This window comes from Sparus aurata, chromosome 16 (genome assembly GCF_900880675.1).
Source record: "Sparus aurata chromosome 16, fSpaAur1.1, whole genome shotgun sequence".
In the NCBI taxonomy this organism is placed as follows: Eukaryota; Metazoa; Chordata; class Actinopteri; order Spariformes; family Sparidae; genus Sparus; species Sparus aurata.
The window spans coordinates 2,655,730-2,672,615 of NC_044202.1; the positions used below are offsets into that span (position 1 = coordinate 2,655,730).

A 16,886-nucleotide genomic window follows, 5' to 3' on the forward strand; every position below is an offset into this window, starting at 1 on the left:
TGAAATGATGAAAATAGCATTAATTACTACAGAGGTGTGTTCAATATTTAATGATTCATCTCATTTGTAAATCAATTCATCATGATTTAAATACCTTTAAGCTCTGGTTGAGAGAAGCCTTTTGTGCATCTGCTTCTCTGAGTGCCTCTGAACCCTCCCTCTCCAGTTTCTCAAACAGGACTGGCATCAAACAGTCTGTTAGAAACTTCTGGTGAGACAGCGCCTCCCGCAGGTTGACCTGCAGCTTTTCACCTTCCTCTAAAGTCACCTAAAACCAGAATAAAAAAGAAGTGTTTGTAGTGATTCTAAATATGTTTGAAAATATACAACATACAACACCAAGAGAGCATAAATAAGCTACTGACAAAAGCTCCACCATGTTGAAATATTTCACTTCACAATCCCCTAAACCCACCAACCTTTTTTTAATTAATAACTGTTTAAAGAAATATCTTTCTCTTTTAAGTAACATGTATTCTCCAAACAAATCTGAAACATAATTTAACTGCTCATAGTTAAAGGTGATGTCCAATAATTGCTAACTACAGTAGAAGACTTTATCTATCAGGAAACTCAGAGGTGCTGCCTAACAGTTAAAGTAGAGATTAAAAGACAGAAACCTGCACAGAAGACTCGGACTCTGATGGTTTGCTTTGGTTCCATTCCTGCAGGGCGTGAAGACTGTCCATCAGACAGCGAGTGGTGTTTGTAGAGCAGTTACTCTGGTGCTCACTCAGCCTGGATTTCAGACTGTAGAGATAATTGAGTCACATTTATTGTTAAAAAATCATTTGCTTGGTATCCACGGGTAAAAATGAAAACAGGCACAACAAATGACAACAGGAAAACCCTAATGAATAGATGTGAGTTTTATCTCTTGGCTCAAGAAACCAGGGATTAGATGAGATGCAATGTTTGGATGATAGATCAGGAGAACTCTGTGTTTCCATGTCAGTGTCAAGAGCAGAATGAACCACTGAGGCATGTAGCTGGTATGTAAGAATAATTGAAAGCTAATTTGAAATAGAGGGACGGCAGCTGAGAGCTTGTCATGTAGGAGTTGTTTCAGGGAGGCTATGTACAATTTTAAGTATCCCTCGTGCCGGAGCGGACGGATATGACTTCATGTAATGTGAGTTTGTTTTGGTTTTCTTGTTTATACAAAGCAAACAAAAACATGTGTATCATAATAAAATTCATTAAATAAATGATGTTGTTTTCTGTTTGTGGCGACACAGAGAACATGGAACCAGCTGGCAGGTGTGTTACCTGTCGTGTTGCTGGGACAGAGACTCCACCACAGTGATTATTTCCGTTGGCAGCTCGTCGCTGGCAGGTGTAGACTTTACTTCCTGGTAAAGGTCACGAACTTTGACACCCAAATCTTCGAGTGACTTCTCACAGTTCTGACAGGAGAAGGACATCAAAATCCTGTAAGTATTATTCACAATTCTGCAACATCTCAAACATCTGCAGGTGGAATGTGAGTTATTATGCAAGCTACAAACTCCTATATTCAATTGATGGACATAACTTTTTCCTTACGTTTACGTAGCCCGGTCAGAAATTTAAATGGATCTCTACATCAGGTTTTGTGCTTGGATAAATACAGTACTAATCACCTGAAGGCTGTGATAGTGCTGCTGGAGCTGATCGATGTTGTTCTGTGGCTCGCTGTAACTGAGCGCCTGGTCCAGAGAGCGGAGCTCCCACTGCAGCGCTGCAGCTCGGTCCTTCAGTCCCTGGGCCTTCTTGGCCAGCTGACCGTCCAGCTCCCCCAGCCGGGTCTCACAGGCCGCCAGCCGCTCCTTCACCTCCTGCTCAGAGGTGGCACAGAGGTCATGGAGATGGCCGACCTCCAGGGTGAGGGCATCGCGACCTCCGGGGGTGCAGAGGCTCAGCAGTTTATCCCTGGCAGAGTCCAGCTCCTTCATCTCCCTCTGCTCCCTGTTCACCGTCTGGAGCAAAGCCTGGCGTCAGGAGGGAGAAAGATTGTTAAAATACAGAAACAGTTTTACATGTTGTGGTTAAGAATTTACCTTGTAATGAACTAAAACATTCAAAAAGTCAGTGTTTTGAGGGCGTTGCTTAGCTCCAGAAATGTCATGACATTGTGTTACTATTTAAATGATCTTGTGAGTTTGATACAACGAGAGTATTTCAGTGGCAGATCAAACTAACAACAGTGTGTTTGTGTTTCACTATCTGACCTTCAGAGTGTTGACGGTGCTGTGCAGACCCTGTCTGTCTGCTGGAGGAGCTCCCAGGCCTTTAACCTGCTCCCTCAGCCAGTCCTGTGCTGCCTCGTGCTGCTCCACCAGCTGGGTGCACTGCCGCTCCGTCACGATGCCCTCCTCCAGGTCAGTTACCGCATCCTGGAAACAACAACAGTTTTAATTTCACAGACAGAGGAAGTAAAATTAATTTTACTATCTCACATGAACACATAGATACATCTATTTTGGGACAGTGAATAGTTTTATGCCTTACTAAACAAAATGAACTTTAGAGACAGTTATATTTTGTCTGGAGGATTCGTGTGTATTGTCTGTGTAACAGAGTGCTGAACTCACAGTCAGCTGTTTGAGCATAGCAGGAATGGACTCCTCCTTTGCTGTCCAGGACGGATCTGACCAGCCGGGGTCCTTTGTGGTCTCAAACAGCTTTGCAGCCTTGAGGAGAACAGTGTAAACTCATATTAAACCTTATGTTCGATTAGATTTTATGAGCAACTCCACCTGATAACTGACTTTTAACTATGTTATGAACTGACACAAATTACTGATACTTATTTTCCTGTAAGGGTTTTACCTGCGTTCGGACGTCTGAGAGGACGGGGGCCAAAGCTGTGCTCTGGTCCAGCAGGGTCCGGGCCCGCTCCACCGCCTGCCTCCGCTCCCCCAGACCCGGCCAGGGGAAGACACGCGGCAGGTCGGACGTCTGCTGCTGAAGCTCGGACAGACGGGCCTCAGCCTGGCCTCGCTGCTTCTGACAGGACACCAGGCGCTTCACGACACCCTGCAGCTGTCTGATGGGTAACAACAGATGGAAGACGACATCAGTTTAGATTCAACCTTCAGATTTAAGTGATTACAGACTGTAAATACACATGGATCCTGGATCAGGCAGCTCATCTGTAGCAGTGACATTAATGTGAAGGGAAATCAGCCTCCTGCACCTCTGTGTGTCCTCGGCAGCCTGCAGGACCGTCCTCCACTGCTGCTCAGTGTCTTTGACCGTCTGCTGAACCTCGTGTTTCTTGTCTCCCTCCAGGTCTTTCTGCTCACACAGACTCTGTGCTCGTTTCTTCAGCTCCGTCACTTGAGCCTCACCGTTGGACTTGGAGTTCAAGATGGACTAAAGACACGATCACAGATATTATGTTTTGTCTTTCTCCAATGATACTTATCCATAACTTATATGTTATATCTTACCTGTGCTGTGCTGAGCCTGTCCTCTATCTGAGCCCGGCTGCCCTGAGTGCCGCTCCCTTTGGCCTCGGCCTGTTGCTGCAGCTCTTTGACCCAGGTTTTGGTGCTCCCTGCTTGGGTGTGGAAGGCCTGCAGCTCCCTGGAGAGCGAGTACTGGACCTCAGCTTTCTTCAGGGTGTCCTCAGCGGCCTGCAGGACCGTCCTCCACTTCTCCTCTGAGTCTTTCACAGCCTGCTGAGCCTCTCGTCTAGCGTCCTCCTCCAGGTCCTGGTGGTCGGACAGACTCTGGCTCTGTCTCCTCAGTTCTGTCAGCTTGGAGTCTCCTTCAGGTTTACAGCTCAGGATGGTCTGAGGATAAAAAAACAAAAGTTCATCCTCTGTTTGATTACAGTGTTGTATTTGAACACAGATGGATAATCTTTGCTTCTGTTGTTCAAGCTGACCTGTGCAGTGCTGATTGTCTTCTCTGGATCTGCCTGACCGCCCAGAGAGACGAGGCTCTGCTTTTTGTCTTCCAGCCAGGATTTGGTGTTTTGGCTCAGCTCTTTAAAGCCCCTCAGCTGGCAGTCCAGAGCGCGCTGCCTCTCAGCCTGATCGAGTGCTCGCTTAGCATCCCGCATCACTCTCGTCCACTGCTCCTCAGCGCCTCGTACTTTCTTCTTAAGCTCCTGTTTTTTGTGCTCCTCGAGATCCTGACCACACAAACTCTGGCCTCGTCTCTTCAGCTCCTGGAGCCTGGAGTCTCCTTCAGGCTTGGTGCTCATAATGGCCTGAGGAGGAGAGATATTAGAGTATTCGTATTTATTAATTTTTGGGGGACACAAACCTGCTATTTCAGGTCGTTTTAGAATGTCTCTGACTAAATGCCGGTTGGTGAGAATGCATATTAGTTTCATTATTAATCCTAACACTATAACATGACCCCTCAGCTCCTCACCTGAGCCGACTGCAGTCTTTCCTCAGCTTTGGTTTGCTTGTTCAGTGAGTCCACTCGCCGTTGGAGGTCCTGAAGCCAGCGGCTGGTGTCCTGCTGACGGGTATCAAACTCTTTCAGCTGAAAAGGAAAAAAGATACTCATGTAGCACTTCCTCACTTCTCTTCTCCATCATTTCCTTGTCACATACACTGTGTTATAAGATCATAACCCTCAGTGACAGTCACTGACCTCTGACTGTCTCCTCTCAGTCCTCTGGGTGAGCTCAGCTCCTGCAGCAGCTTCCACCTCTTTGGCGGCCTGCAGCATCGTCCTCCACTGCTCCTCCGTGTCTCTGACCGTCTGCTCGATGTGACTCTTCCTGGCCGCGCCTGCGTCGGGATGCTCACACAGAGTCTGACCTCGCCTCCTCAGGTTGTTCACCTTAAAGTCACCTTCAGGTCTGGAGCTCGAGATGGTCTGCAGGCGCAGCACATTTTCATTTGAAACAAGGAATGACGAGAAAGATTTGGTTTCTACTTGCATGTTGCAATTCATATGTGATATTTATAGTTTCTATCTACAGACCTGAACTGTTTGACTTCTCTCCTCAGGTGGTGTGTGAGCGCCCACAGATTGAAGCTTCTGCTGTCGGTCTCTGATCCACGACTGAGTCTCTTTGCTCTGAGCGTCGAAGTCGTCTGAAAGAGCTCGAACCTCGGCCTGCCGGGCTGCCAGCAGAACATTTTGCCATTGCTGCTCCGAGTCTTTCACCAGCTGCTGAACCTCTGACTTCCTGCTCTCCTCCAGACGCTCACACAGACCTTCAGCTCGTCTCTTCAGGTCGAGCACCTTCGACTCTCCCTCAGGCTTGGAGGCGATGAGAGCCTGAAGGTGAAGACACGGACAGGTTGTTGGAGATTAAAGAGGTATAATTACTTTGCATTTTAAAGTAAAGCTTTGTGGGTCCTTGGCAAGAAAAAGCACAATATTTCTGATTGCTTTCCTTGTAAATTTGTGTTTTTTCTTGTCTTATTTTTTGTCAATCTCAAAGAATCTCTGAGGTTTTTGTTGCACATTTCTGACTTTATAATCTCAGTGAATTCTCTTTACAAACTTTACAACCTGTGATTGGCTCGGTAACTCACCTGTGCGACCTGTAACCTCTCTTCCGGCTGAACATGACCACCTGGTGACATCAGCTTCTGCTTCTGCTCTCTGATCCAGGACTGTGCGGTTTCATTTTGGGCTCTCAAAGCTTTCACCTCCTGTTCAGTGGCAGCGTCGGTGTCGGCCTTGTTGAGAGCCTCCTCAGCCTCCTGCAGGACTTTCCTCCACTGCTCCCCGGTGTGTCTGACTGAGTCCTGAACCTCTCGTCTCCGGCTCTCGTCCAAACTCTGGTTGTCGCACAGACTCTGACACTGTTGCTTCAGATTCTTGATCTTTGAATCTCCATCAGGCTTTGAGCCCAGAGTAGCCTGAAGGGAACAACAAAACAGCCTTTATAAGATGTCCTACAAATTAAATTAAATTAAATTAAAAAACGGCTCCATGGCCATTTTAAACTCACTTGTGCAATCTTTGCCTTTTCTTCGACTTGCATGCACCCGCCGAGCGACTGCAGGTTCTGCTCCTGGTCTCTGATCCAGGACTGAACAGTTTCATTCTGGGTTCTGAATGCGTCAAAGTCCTTGTCTAACTGGACTTGTGTTACCGCCTTGTTGAGAACCTCCTCAGCCGTCTGCAGCGCCGTCCTCCACTGCTCCTCTGTCTCTCTGACTGAGTGTTGGACCTCCTGCTTCCTGCCCTCCTCCAGCTCCTCCTGCTCACACAGAGTGTCACTTTGTCTTCTCAGGCTGCTCACTTTAGAGTCGCCCTCAGGTTTGGAGCTCAGGACAGCCTTTTGGAAAACAAACATACACTTAAGCAATGTTTGTTATCATCAGTCAGTCTGTCAGTCTTTATATTACAATGTCTTTTTACTGACCTGTGCTTTGTTCTTCATCTCCTCTGTGTGGGTGTCTGTGCCAGGGGCGGTAAGAGGTTGCAGAAGGCCACTTATCCAGGTCCTGGTGCTCTCTGCCTGAGTATTCAGCTCGTCACATCGGCCCTGCAGGGCGGTCTGGGCGTCCGCCTGCTTCTGCAGCCGGGCCTCCAGGTTTCTGTAGCGCTGTATCAGGTTATCTCCGTCCTTCAGGAGGCTTTCAGCTCTGACGCCTTGCCTGCGTACTGATGCCAACACCTCACCGAGGGTCTCAGCTCGACCACTTCACACAGAACAAACCAAGGAAAAAATATTTTCAACAACAAGGCAATTCAAAGGCTTTTACAACATGTGAGCTGACATATTTCCAGTTCTGGTTATGTGAAAGCTGTAGATCACCTCTCATCCTGAAGGTCTTTGAGAAGAAGTCTGACTTTGTCCGACTCCACAGACTGTTTCTCTTTGGTCTGCAGCCAGTCGCGGAAGCTGTCGTGTTGCTTCTGCAGACTACAGAACAAAAGCAAAAAGTCAAAAAAACATGTCTTCTAACTGGTTTCAATGACTCACACTTTTTCTAACAGTGTGTCGGCTGCACAGAAGTCCTCACCCGTTCAAGTTACTGAGGATAGACTCCAGTTGTTTCTGCCTGTTGAGGCAGTGAGTTCTGAACGTTCCCACCTCCTCCTGCTGCTCCTTCAGCCAGTCGTTGAACTCAGAGAGCTGCTGGGGAGGAACCTGCTGGCCGCCTCTCTCCAGCTGATCTCTCAGCTGCTCAAGACGTCTCTCTGCATCCTTTGGTTTTAGGAAAGCCTGTTGGACACGAGAGAACCCGTGAGAACCCATCCATCATCATCCAACAGCATCTATCGACCTCTCAAGCCAGCCACTCACAGTGAGTCTCTGCAGAGATGTTTCAACATCCGTTCTGCTCTCGGGGTTCTCAAAGCACTCGTTGACGGACACCTGCAGGTCCTGGAACCATCCCCCGAACGACAGCTTCTCATCTGGAGAAAAAATGAGATCATCAATTTCCCACTGGCATTGCTGCCGGGTAGATAAGAATAGACAGTACTTTCTCTTAAAACCGGAGCGATAAACTCAACACTGACCTTTGATGACCTTGAGCAGGCCTTTGTCTCTCTCCTCTCTCTTCAGGTGGATCATGTCTTTGGTGCGGGAGATGGCCTCCTTCAGCCGGCTGCAGTCTACAGACAGCGCCTCCATCACCTGAGGACTGGCCACACTGGAAACCAAACCCACCTCCTTCAACACCGCCTCCGCCTGCTCCTCCTGAGCCTCCAGATCATCACACAGATCCTGGAGAGGACGAGAGGGAAGACAGTGGAGTAACAACAGTCCAGGTGTGATGACATGAAAGCATGTAGAGGGAGGAACAGTCCTCTACCTGTATCTGGTCTTCCACCTTTGGTTGTGACACGTCGACCTTGCTGAGAGAACTCTGGATGTTCTCCACAGCTGACTGACACTCCTCGATCTTCTCAGCCAGGTGCGTCTTCACAGCCACCAGCTCCTCAAAGACGTCGGTGCAGTCGGTGAACAGCTCCTTCACCTGCTGCATCCTCTTCCTCAGCTGGGTCTCCATCACCTAATTGGCACATTGTAGAAAGGTTACAGATATTGTAAAAGATTGAAATAGCTGATTAATAATCTTTCAACTCACCTGAAGCTCCAGTGGAGCCTCCTGACTCTGCAGCATCTCATGGATCTCTACAGACTTCTTGTGGAAATGCTCGATGTTCCCCTCATTGGCATGGATCTCATCCTACACAGCAACGAAAAGTACATCTGTACTTTATTGTGGAAATTCAAAGATCTGCGATGACTCTTTGGGAAACTACCTGTGAAGTAGTAAGAGTTGTACTTCCGTGGGAATCTTACCGTCATGTCGAGGACTTGTTGCTCGTTGTGGAAGGGATGGCTCTCAGCAAACAGGGCCAGTTTGGCCCCGGCCCAGCTGTCGACCTCTCCCCCGAGCATCAGCTGCTTCTCCCACAGCTCCAGACCCACCCGGAGGTTATCCACGTAGGCATCGGTCTTCTCTGTCACCTGCAACGACACCAACAATATCCAGTTAAGTTAAGCCGAAGCGTTTCAGTCAGGGTTTCCAAGCTAGAATTTAGCTCCTGTTGATACATCATAAATAAAAACACTATCGATGTGTTGGGAGTGTGTGCATAGACACTTACGTCCAGCCAGTTGTCCATGAGCGAGTCGGCCTCTGCTTCAAAGGACGTCTCACTGCAGTCTGGGAACTTCTTCAGTTGGGACTGCAGCTGTCTGCAAACTCCCCTCATCTCCTCTATACGCTCCTTCAGTCCACCCAGCTCCTCCTTAATATCAGTGACCTGCACAAACACACACATGTAAACATACAGTACACCGGAACACACAGGGACTGATCTTATGCACTATAACTGTAGTTATGTCAATCTTGGATTCAGACCTGACAATTGTCATTCTGTGGACCAACCTTGGTGATGCTTCTCTGCAGGTTGTCCTTGCCCATGTAGGAGGCCTGATCACTGATGGTCTGCTCGGCTCTCTGCATGGTGGAACTCAGGTGGCCACGGCAGCTCTGGAACTTCTTCAGAAGGTCCAGCAAGACGTTGCATTGCTTCTTCCTGCAGGAGGAAGAACAGAACAGAGAGGATTTTAAGTGATGCTTTCAGCCAGCAGAAGCTATGAGCAACTGTCGGTAGTCATTTCATGATTCTCTTTTCTAACCTACCTGTCTCCAAAAGCCCTCTGTGTGTCCTTCCACTGAGTCTCCAGCTCCTGGAAGAGGTTATCTTCTGCACCCTGTTGCTCTTGAAGTTCACGAAGGTTCTGGAACTCTGCGTGCAGGGCCTGAACCTGACCCTCCAAATCTGACAGACCACGAAGCCTGGAGAGTACAACATTATCAAGACATTATTGTATATTAAAGAAATAAATAAATACAGCCATCACAAAGATAGCTAATATTGTTGCATCAGTGTAAAGACACACAACACACACCTCTGTTGCACAGCAGGCATGGAGGGCTCCTTCAGGCCCTGCGATTCGATCGTTTCCTGCAGCTTCCTCAGCTCTCCCAGCAGCGTCCTCTTCCTCAGACCCAGGGATTTGTTCTGTGTCTCCTTCTGGATGCCTTTCTGCTGGCCGGCCAGCCCGCTGTCGGCCTCCTCCAGCCTCCTCAGCAGGGCGTTCACCATGTCCAGGCAGGAGGCTGGGACACCGTCCCTGGTGACGGTCAGCCTGGCCCCCTGCAGGAGCAGATCCAGCTGAGGCGCCTTCTCTTTCAGACTGTCGATGCTCTGCCTGATCAGAGACAGCTTGGAGCGACAGTCCTGCAGTACCTGAGAGTCACTGCAGGGGGCACCCTGGACTCCAGAGATGTCTTCATCCACAGTGCGCAGGGACATGAGGAAGCGGTCGAGGGCGCGAGCGGCTGCTTCACTCTTGCGGACCTGCTGACGGAGCTGATCCAGGCTGGTCTTGTGAGTGTTGACCTCACGAGACAGAGGGAAGCAGTCTCTGGGGTCCAGATCAGAAGATTCGGGGTCCAGACGGGACACCTGGTCCAGCTCGCTCTGGATGTTCTCATCCAGTTCCTGTTGCAAAATGAGACAAAATGTTAAGATGCTCAAAACATTTCTGTCTTGTCTTTATTGATCCAAATGTGACCTGCTGTGTTTTTAACAGTTTTTGTTTTTGTTGCAGTGTTTTCTTCATATACTTCTAGTACATCTAAATCTGGACTGACAAAGTTAAACACAAAAGAAATATATTCATGGCTGACAGAAGACCTTAATGTCTTTCAGGATGTTGGTGCTGGCCAGGGTGAAGCCACTGATGTCTTTGGGTTGTCTCAGGTAGCGGTCCAGGCGGTCGGTGAAGTCCACCATGTGGTTCTCGGTGGAGTCGATCTGTCTGAGGGCGGCGCCCAGCGAGCTGCCTCTCTTCTGAAGATTGGACTGTTGACTGCGCCACTGCTCCTCTAGCTCCGCCTTCTCCTGTTCCAGACCAGTGTTCCCACTCAACTGGGAACACTGGGTGCACTGGTTTGCATAGTCAGACCATAGAGATTCTGTTTCCTGCCTCAAGAACTGGGAAAGATGGAGATCAACACGAATGTCAACTCCTGACATATATACCATCCTTCAAATTATTTCATATTTAAATCTGTTTCTGTTGCACACAAACTTCTTTTGTACCTGGATCTCCTGCAGCCGTGTGTGGAGGCCTTTCAGAGAGACGGAGTCAGAGGGGGCGTCCTGAATGCTCTGCTCATTCTTAGCCAGTTGGGCTTGCAGAGTCCTCTTACAATTGTCATACCTGAAGATTTGATCAGTTAGACAAAGAGTACCACATTTAATATGATGACCTCCAAATAGTTTTGATCAATACAATGCACTGTATGTTGGATTATCACAGATCAGACTGTGCTACCTTTCTAAAGCCTCCTTTTTGGTGACTTCTTCCTCTACAGACGGCTGCTTTTCAACCTCCTTCATCTCAACATTCACAGGCTTCATTGTCACTTGAATGACCTGAAAAAGAATAAAAGCATTTTATCTGTTAGTTCAAAACTCTGAGCTGATGACTGGCTGTAGTGGACAGTAGGTCATATCTTTGCAGGTATAAATGCAGAACAGTTTTGAGTAAAGAATTGCTTTCCATGTTGAAAAAAAAGGGTTTATAGGAGCTCTGATTGTTGACTTAAATCTAAAGAGCACACAGTGTTTCAGTGGTAGTGAGTCATACCTCAGCTGAGACTTGAGGTTTGTCACTTGGTCTTGTGAGTTCCTTTTGTGTGGTCAGATCTTCACTGAAGGCAACGGGAATCCTGCGAGATGGAAATTAGTTTTTATGAATGAACTTTTATCTTCACTTCCTCACAAGACAGACGTCGTTAAACAGCCACAACTGGCACTGTGAAATTCAGATAAATTACCTAGATCTAATAGATGTCAAAGTCGAGAAATAATCATAATATCTTACCTGGAATCAGGGAGTGGTGCCTCTTGGTCACCACTGAACTGCCGCTGAATGGCAGCCAGCCTGTTCTCACACTCCCTCAGCTGAGTCTGGGCCAGGCGGTGAGCGTCCTCAGGGCTCAGGGTGTCACACAGACTTCTCAAGGCCTCCAGGTGCTGCCCTGCCTGGGCAAAGCTGCCATCCTCTGAGATGCAAGCCTGATGAAGGTTGAAAGTGAAAATTAAACAGGCATGTTAATAATCAAATTTGAAGCCAACCAATTCAAACTCCCTTAACCTAAAACTGAAGTTTGTTTTTCCTATGTTTTTAAGACATCTGTAAAAACTTTCAATATATTTTTTACCTTGCTATTCCTGCTAAGAAGCATTGCAATATTACAGAATCTCATTTATATTTCAAGTTGGGTTTTGACATCATGACAGAAAAAACTACAACACATAAGCCGACCAACACATGCAACCAGCCCACTGATATACTGCACAAAAAATACAAGTGTTTTTGTATGTTTACTGGCCCTCAAAGTTACAATGAAATCATCATCAAAACATGTAGTATTGTATGAAACTGTAATTAAAAGCCCAGTAAAGACAGCACTCTCTTAAAGAGCAACCAGAGTGAAGTAAGACATTTACCAAGTCCCATTGACAGAGTCTCCTTTGTAGCGTACAAAGAAGAAGGAGGAGGAAAAAAGGTTAGAAGGTCAGAGCAGATAAACTGGCTGCATACCCGTCCACCAAAGCACACCGACCAAGAGTTTAGCTCTGGCTTTAGCTACCTGTGCTTGGTTTTCTAATTGGGACCTTAAGTGCATCTCACACTGCAGGGCAGCTGCATTAAAGTCTTTCCTTGTTACGTCAAAACGTAATTGCTGTAAAAAGCCTGAGATCTCAGCTCTCGCAGCCTGGGAAATAAAATGAATTAAAGAAAACCACATGACATGTTAGAACATATGAATGCTGTCTGTGCATGCAACTGAAGATGTTGCTGATATTCATATGTGTAGATAAAAAAGACATGCTGACAAAGGCAGAAAATGTTGCAACAGTAGACTACATTTAGTCCTGACATGCACAAGTAATCACCTGGCACATTCTTTTGAATTCATTAAAACTGACAAATGTGAACAATCCCCTATTAACAGTAATTCAAACCACAAACAGTAACACTAGACTCACACAGTAAGTGTGTTTGTGTCTTACCTCCCACTGTGCCCTGACAGACTGGGTGTAGAACTCCATGTCTCTGAGCTGAGAGGGGGTACAAAAGGCTTCCATGCCCTTGGCTGCTCTCAAGAACTCCTCCAGCAATTCTGGGTCCAAGGTCCTTAGAGTCTCCTAATGGGACAAACCAGTATATAATTGGAGAATGGCTTCTTGAAAATCAGTTTACCTTGGTTACAAACTTCAGCAAAAAAAAATGTAGTAGGAAAAAATAGAATTGGCATTTTCATTTTGGAGTATTATATATGAAACATCTCCTCTTTTAATGTCACACATACCAATCACTTAGCAATACAGTTACCAAAACTGACCTCTAAATGCACAAAGATCTTGGAGATTAAGTTTCACTTATTAAGCTTACTTACTGAGAATAACATTACAACACAGATGTGATTACGTTTACCTCTTTCACTGATGCTGGCTCAGCCGATATACGTTTGTCTTCAAAAATGTTCATTGTTTCCCTGATGTGCTCTTGTAGACAGTGCTTGGCCTCCTCAAATCCATTTCTGGCCAAAGCCTGGGCCTTGGCGTAAGCTTCTGTGTAGGCCTGGGGGGGTGCCTGGGCCAGCGCCGGAGGTGTAACAAACAGGTCTGGTGACTCAGCTGGGGACTGAGACTGTACATTGATCTGCGAGACAAGAATAGTTTGAGGATGTGATGGTTTAGGTTGTGGGGGAGACTGAGCTTGAGGCTTTGACTGTGTAAATGGTTGGGTCTGAGGTCTGCCCTGTGGAGGTGATTGGGCTTTAGACTGCAGTGCAGCTTGAGCCTTGAGTTGTGGTGACGACTGAGCCTGAAGATCGGGCTGTGGTTGTGTCTGAGGTTTGGGTTGTGGCAATGACTGGGCCTTGGGTTCGGTCGGTGACTGAACCTTAGCTTGAGTTGATGACTGAGCTTCGGGTTGTGGTGCCGTTTGGGCCTTTGGTAGTGGTGGTGACTGAGGCTGAAGTTGGGGCTGTGGTTGTGCGTTGGATTGGATTGGTGACTGAATCTTAGCTTGAGTTGATGATTGAGTTTCAAGTGGTGGTGCAGTTTGGGACTTCGGTAGTGGTGGTGACTGAGCCTGAAGTTGGGGCTGTGGTGGCAATTGTGCCTTAGGTTTGGGTTGTGGTGGTGATTGGGCCTTGGGTTGGGTTTGTGACTGAACCTTGGGTTGAGTTGGTGATTGAGCTTCAGGTAGTGATGCTGTTTGGGTCTGCAATTTCAGTTGTGGTGCTGATTCTGTCTTGACTGGTGACTGTGGCATGGGTTGTGGTGGCAACTGGGGCTCAGATATTGGTTGTGGCAGAGGTCCAGCCTTGGACTGGGTTGGCGATTGAACCATAGGTTGAGTTAGCGATGGAACCTCTGGTTGTGGTGCAAAGTGGGCCGGAGGTTTGGGTTTTGGAGCTGATTCACCTTTTGGTTGAGTTGTTGGCTGAACCTTTGGTTGTTGTTGGAACTGAATCTGATGTTTGGGTTGTAGATGTAGCTGCTGTGGCTGCTGAATTTGAGCCTGGTGCTTTACTTGTACTGATGACTGTGCCTGGATGTGTGTTTCAGTCTGGGCATGCAGTTGAGGTTGGAGCTGGGGTTGTGAAGGAAGCTGAGGATAGGCTTGGTGTGGTGGTTGCGATTGGGGAGGTATTTGAGTTTTCATCTGAGGCTGAGGGTGCCGCTGAGTTTGATGCTGGACCTGGGAAAATTGCTGAGATTGAGACTGGGGGTGAGGCTGAGGATAAGGCTGGGGATAAGGCTGGGGCTGAAGCTGAGGTGGTGCCTGAACCCAAGTCTGTTGCTGAACTTGGCCTTGTTGTGTCTGGCCATGATACATTTCATAACCTCTTATCTGAGGTTGTTGTTGCATAGAACTCTGGGGTCTCACTTGGGGTTGTGTTTGAGCCCAGGGTTGGGTTTGTGTTTGTTGCTGCATCTGAGGCTGAGTATATGATGGCCCCATCTGAGGATATCCGGGATGCCCTATCTGAGGTCCTAACTGGGGTCCAGCTTGGGGCCACGGTGGGAGAACCTGCGCTGTTGCATAAGCCTGAGACTGTGGAGCTTGACCCGTTTGTTGAGGATACGGTTGGGGAATCGGATGCCTCTGCTGGGCAATGGCTTGGTTTTGTGACTCTTGTTTAGGTATCCATTGCTGGGTTGGAGACTGACCCTGGGAGTAACCTTGGGGGTAATGTGGAGGTGGATGTTGGGCTGTAGCCTGTGGATGAGGAATAGCCATAGGGGATGAGGCTCTAACTTGAGTCCAAGTTTGGATTTGGCCCTGGGAAATATGGCCGGGGTGCTGTGCTGCTGGCTGACCATGTGTGGGATACATAGGCTGAGTCATAGGCTGAGAATGAACCTGTGGCTGGACTACAAGTTGAGCTTGGGTATGTTGAGTTGAAGGTTGAGCATGACTTGGCTGAGCCACTGGTTGAGCATGGGTTTGAACCTGAACCATGGACTGAGGCATGGACTGAGGCATGGACTGAGTCATGGACTGAGTCATGGACTGAGGCATGGACTGAGGATGGGTCTGAGTCTGAGCCTTCAACTGAGGATGAGTTTGAACATGGACCATGGTCTGAGAATGGGCTTGAGGCTGGGGCATCAAATGAGGATGGGTCTGAGACTGGGGCGTTGACTGAACATCTATTTGACTCTGGGTATGGACTGGTGGCTTCGGCGAGGGGGGCCTGACAGGGGCCCATGACTGTGGATGACTACGAAGCTGAATGTGAGATGGCACAGGAGGTTGAATATGGCCCTGCAATGGAACCTGCATGGGGGAAGAAGGTCTGACTTGAGCCAATGTCTGCACTTGCACTACAGCTGGGCCGTGGGCTAGACCCATAGGCTGCATAGAAGGCTGAGGTCCAGCTGGGACACATGTCTGGGGCTGAGTCTGAACCTGGGGCTGGAACTGTAGTTGTGTCTGTTGCTGGGTTAATGTTTGTGTCTTTATGGGGCCATGGGGCTGTGTAAGAATTTGTGCCTGTGACTGACTTTGGCTCATGTTGGTTTGGAACATGGTCTTCGATGGTAGCTGACCGTCTGTGGTGGTATGGGACACACTTGCTGACTGCACCTGCACTTGGACTGCTGCCTGAGCAGGAGGATGGACCGTAGTTTGGGGTTTTGACTGACATTTAGCTACAGTCTGGGATTTAGCCTTGGTGCCTAAATCAGATTCTGCCTCTTTTACTGCAGGCGGGGGTTGCTGTTTTTCAGGGTGCTGTTGTTGTTGTTGATGATGCTTCTCTTTTTGTTGCTGTTGTTGTTGTTGTTGCTGCTTCTCTTTTTGTTGCTGTTGCTGACGTTGCAGTTGTTCTTTCTGCTTCTGCTCTAGGTTTTGAAGCTGCTGTGTTTGTCTTTGTTGCTCTTTTTGCTGCTGTTGTGGCTGCTCAGTAACCTTTGCAAGTGTGTCAGGTTGTGTGCTGGGAGTTGCTGTATGCTGAGAAACACCCTGAACTAGTCCCACTGTTTCTCTGTCTGACTCCGGCTGTGTCCGTCTGGTTTGAATAGGTTCCTGAGTAGAATCCCTTTCTGGATCTGGAGCTGAAGTTTTACGCTCTCCTGAAGCTGGTTTCTGAAGCCATGGGCGGTTCCTCGCGGCCTGTGCCTTCCTGCTTTGAAGCTCCTTGGAGCTCAGTGGTGGTTTTATTTTAGGTGGTTGTTGAGGTGAAGTCTGCTCGTGGTGCTCTGGCAACTGTCCGACTTGTGGTTGAACCTGTCTGTGAGTCACCACATGCTGCTGAACTTGATATTGATGTATTTCTAGCTGCTGCTCCACCTGTTGTTCTTGCTTATGCTCTTTTTGTTGTTGTTGTTGTGTTAGCATCAGCTCCTGATGTCGCAATTTTTGTGGTTGCTGTTGCTTGAGTTCTTGCTGTTGTACCTCTTTTCCTGTTTCATGTCTCTTATGTTGTTCTTGTAGCAGTGGCTGTTGCTGCTGTATCAATCCTTGTTCCTGATGCTGCTGTTGTTGTGTAGTACTCTCTGTCCAGACCTGTACCTGGACTTCTGGTGGTGACTTTGTTCTGGTCTGCATCACAGCTTCTGCATAGGTATATGGCATTGGAGGAGACGTCGTCTTTTCTGCTTTGTATTCCTGCACCACTATTTTTGGCACAAAGTTTCCATGTTGCTGATGAGAAACTGTCTTTGTCTCGGTCTGCAGAGTCCGATGCCTGGTGTCTGACTCTCTCAGATGTTGAGGCGTTCCTCTTGCTTGGATAAAGACTTTAGATGGAGGGGACTCTTCTGGCGGGCTTCTGCTTCTGTCTCGTCTGGCTCCCAGGCTGCTCAACATACCTACAGCTTCCTGGAATTGAAATCAACACACATTAGAAAAA

At 47.9% G+C, this 16,886-nt stretch overlaps 1 protein-coding gene across 1 annotated transcript in view; it reads right to left on the reverse strand.

Annotated features, from left to right (window-relative positions):
• Nucleotides 1-16,886, reverse strand: part of syne2b (spectrin repeat containing, nuclear envelope 2b) — a 111,570-nt gene that overhangs the window by 69,419 nt on the left and 25,265 nt on the right. Inside the window, exons 23-57 of the mRNA XM_030443159.1 lie at nucleotides 12,953-16,855; nucleotides 12,529-12,663; nucleotides 12,105-12,230; nucleotides 11,333-11,526; nucleotides 11,096-11,177; nucleotides 10,781-10,881; nucleotides 10,546-10,666; nucleotides 10,138-10,437; nucleotides 9,347-9,942; nucleotides 9,078-9,233; nucleotides 8,820-8,970; nucleotides 8,536-8,694; nucleotides 8,228-8,395; nucleotides 8,010-8,111; nucleotides 7,734-7,934; nucleotides 7,438-7,645; nucleotides 7,220-7,332; nucleotides 6,936-7,138; nucleotides 6,728-6,835; nucleotides 6,332-6,611; nucleotides 5,915-6,244; nucleotides 5,493-5,822; nucleotides 4,933-5,232; nucleotides 4,597-4,824; nucleotides 4,369-4,485; nucleotides 3,875-4,201; nucleotides 3,435-3,779; nucleotides 3,179-3,357; nucleotides 2,812-3,028; nucleotides 2,574-2,672; nucleotides 2,211-2,375; nucleotides 1,623-1,970; nucleotides 1,270-1,406; nucleotides 621-750; nucleotides 95-268 (exon numbers count right to left, since the gene is read on the reverse strand). Coding sequence (XP_030299019.1) covers nucleotides 95-268; nucleotides 621-750; nucleotides 1,270-1,406; nucleotides 1,623-1,970; nucleotides 2,211-2,375; nucleotides 2,574-2,672; nucleotides 2,812-3,028; nucleotides 3,179-3,357; nucleotides 3,435-3,779; nucleotides 3,875-4,201; nucleotides 4,369-4,485; nucleotides 4,597-4,824; nucleotides 4,933-5,232; nucleotides 5,493-5,822; nucleotides 5,915-6,244; nucleotides 6,332-6,611; nucleotides 6,728-6,835; nucleotides 6,936-7,138; nucleotides 7,220-7,332; nucleotides 7,438-7,645; nucleotides 7,734-7,934; nucleotides 8,010-8,111; nucleotides 8,228-8,395; nucleotides 8,536-8,694; nucleotides 8,820-8,970; nucleotides 9,078-9,233; nucleotides 9,347-9,942; nucleotides 10,138-10,437; nucleotides 10,546-10,666; nucleotides 10,781-10,881; nucleotides 11,096-11,177; nucleotides 11,333-11,526; nucleotides 12,105-12,230; nucleotides 12,529-12,663; nucleotides 12,953-16,855 — 10,833 coding nt within the window. The remainder of the gene's footprint in view (nucleotides 1-94; nucleotides 269-620; nucleotides 751-1,269; nucleotides 1,407-1,622; nucleotides 1,971-2,210; nucleotides 2,376-2,573; nucleotides 2,673-2,811; nucleotides 3,029-3,178; nucleotides 3,358-3,434; nucleotides 3,780-3,874; nucleotides 4,202-4,368; nucleotides 4,486-4,596; nucleotides 4,825-4,932; nucleotides 5,233-5,492; nucleotides 5,823-5,914; nucleotides 6,245-6,331; nucleotides 6,612-6,727; nucleotides 6,836-6,935; nucleotides 7,139-7,219; nucleotides 7,333-7,437; nucleotides 7,646-7,733; nucleotides 7,935-8,009; nucleotides 8,112-8,227; nucleotides 8,396-8,535; nucleotides 8,695-8,819; nucleotides 8,971-9,077; nucleotides 9,234-9,346; nucleotides 9,943-10,137; nucleotides 10,438-10,545; nucleotides 10,667-10,780; nucleotides 10,882-11,095; nucleotides 11,178-11,332; nucleotides 11,527-12,104; nucleotides 12,231-12,528; nucleotides 12,664-12,952; nucleotides 16,856-16,886) is intronic.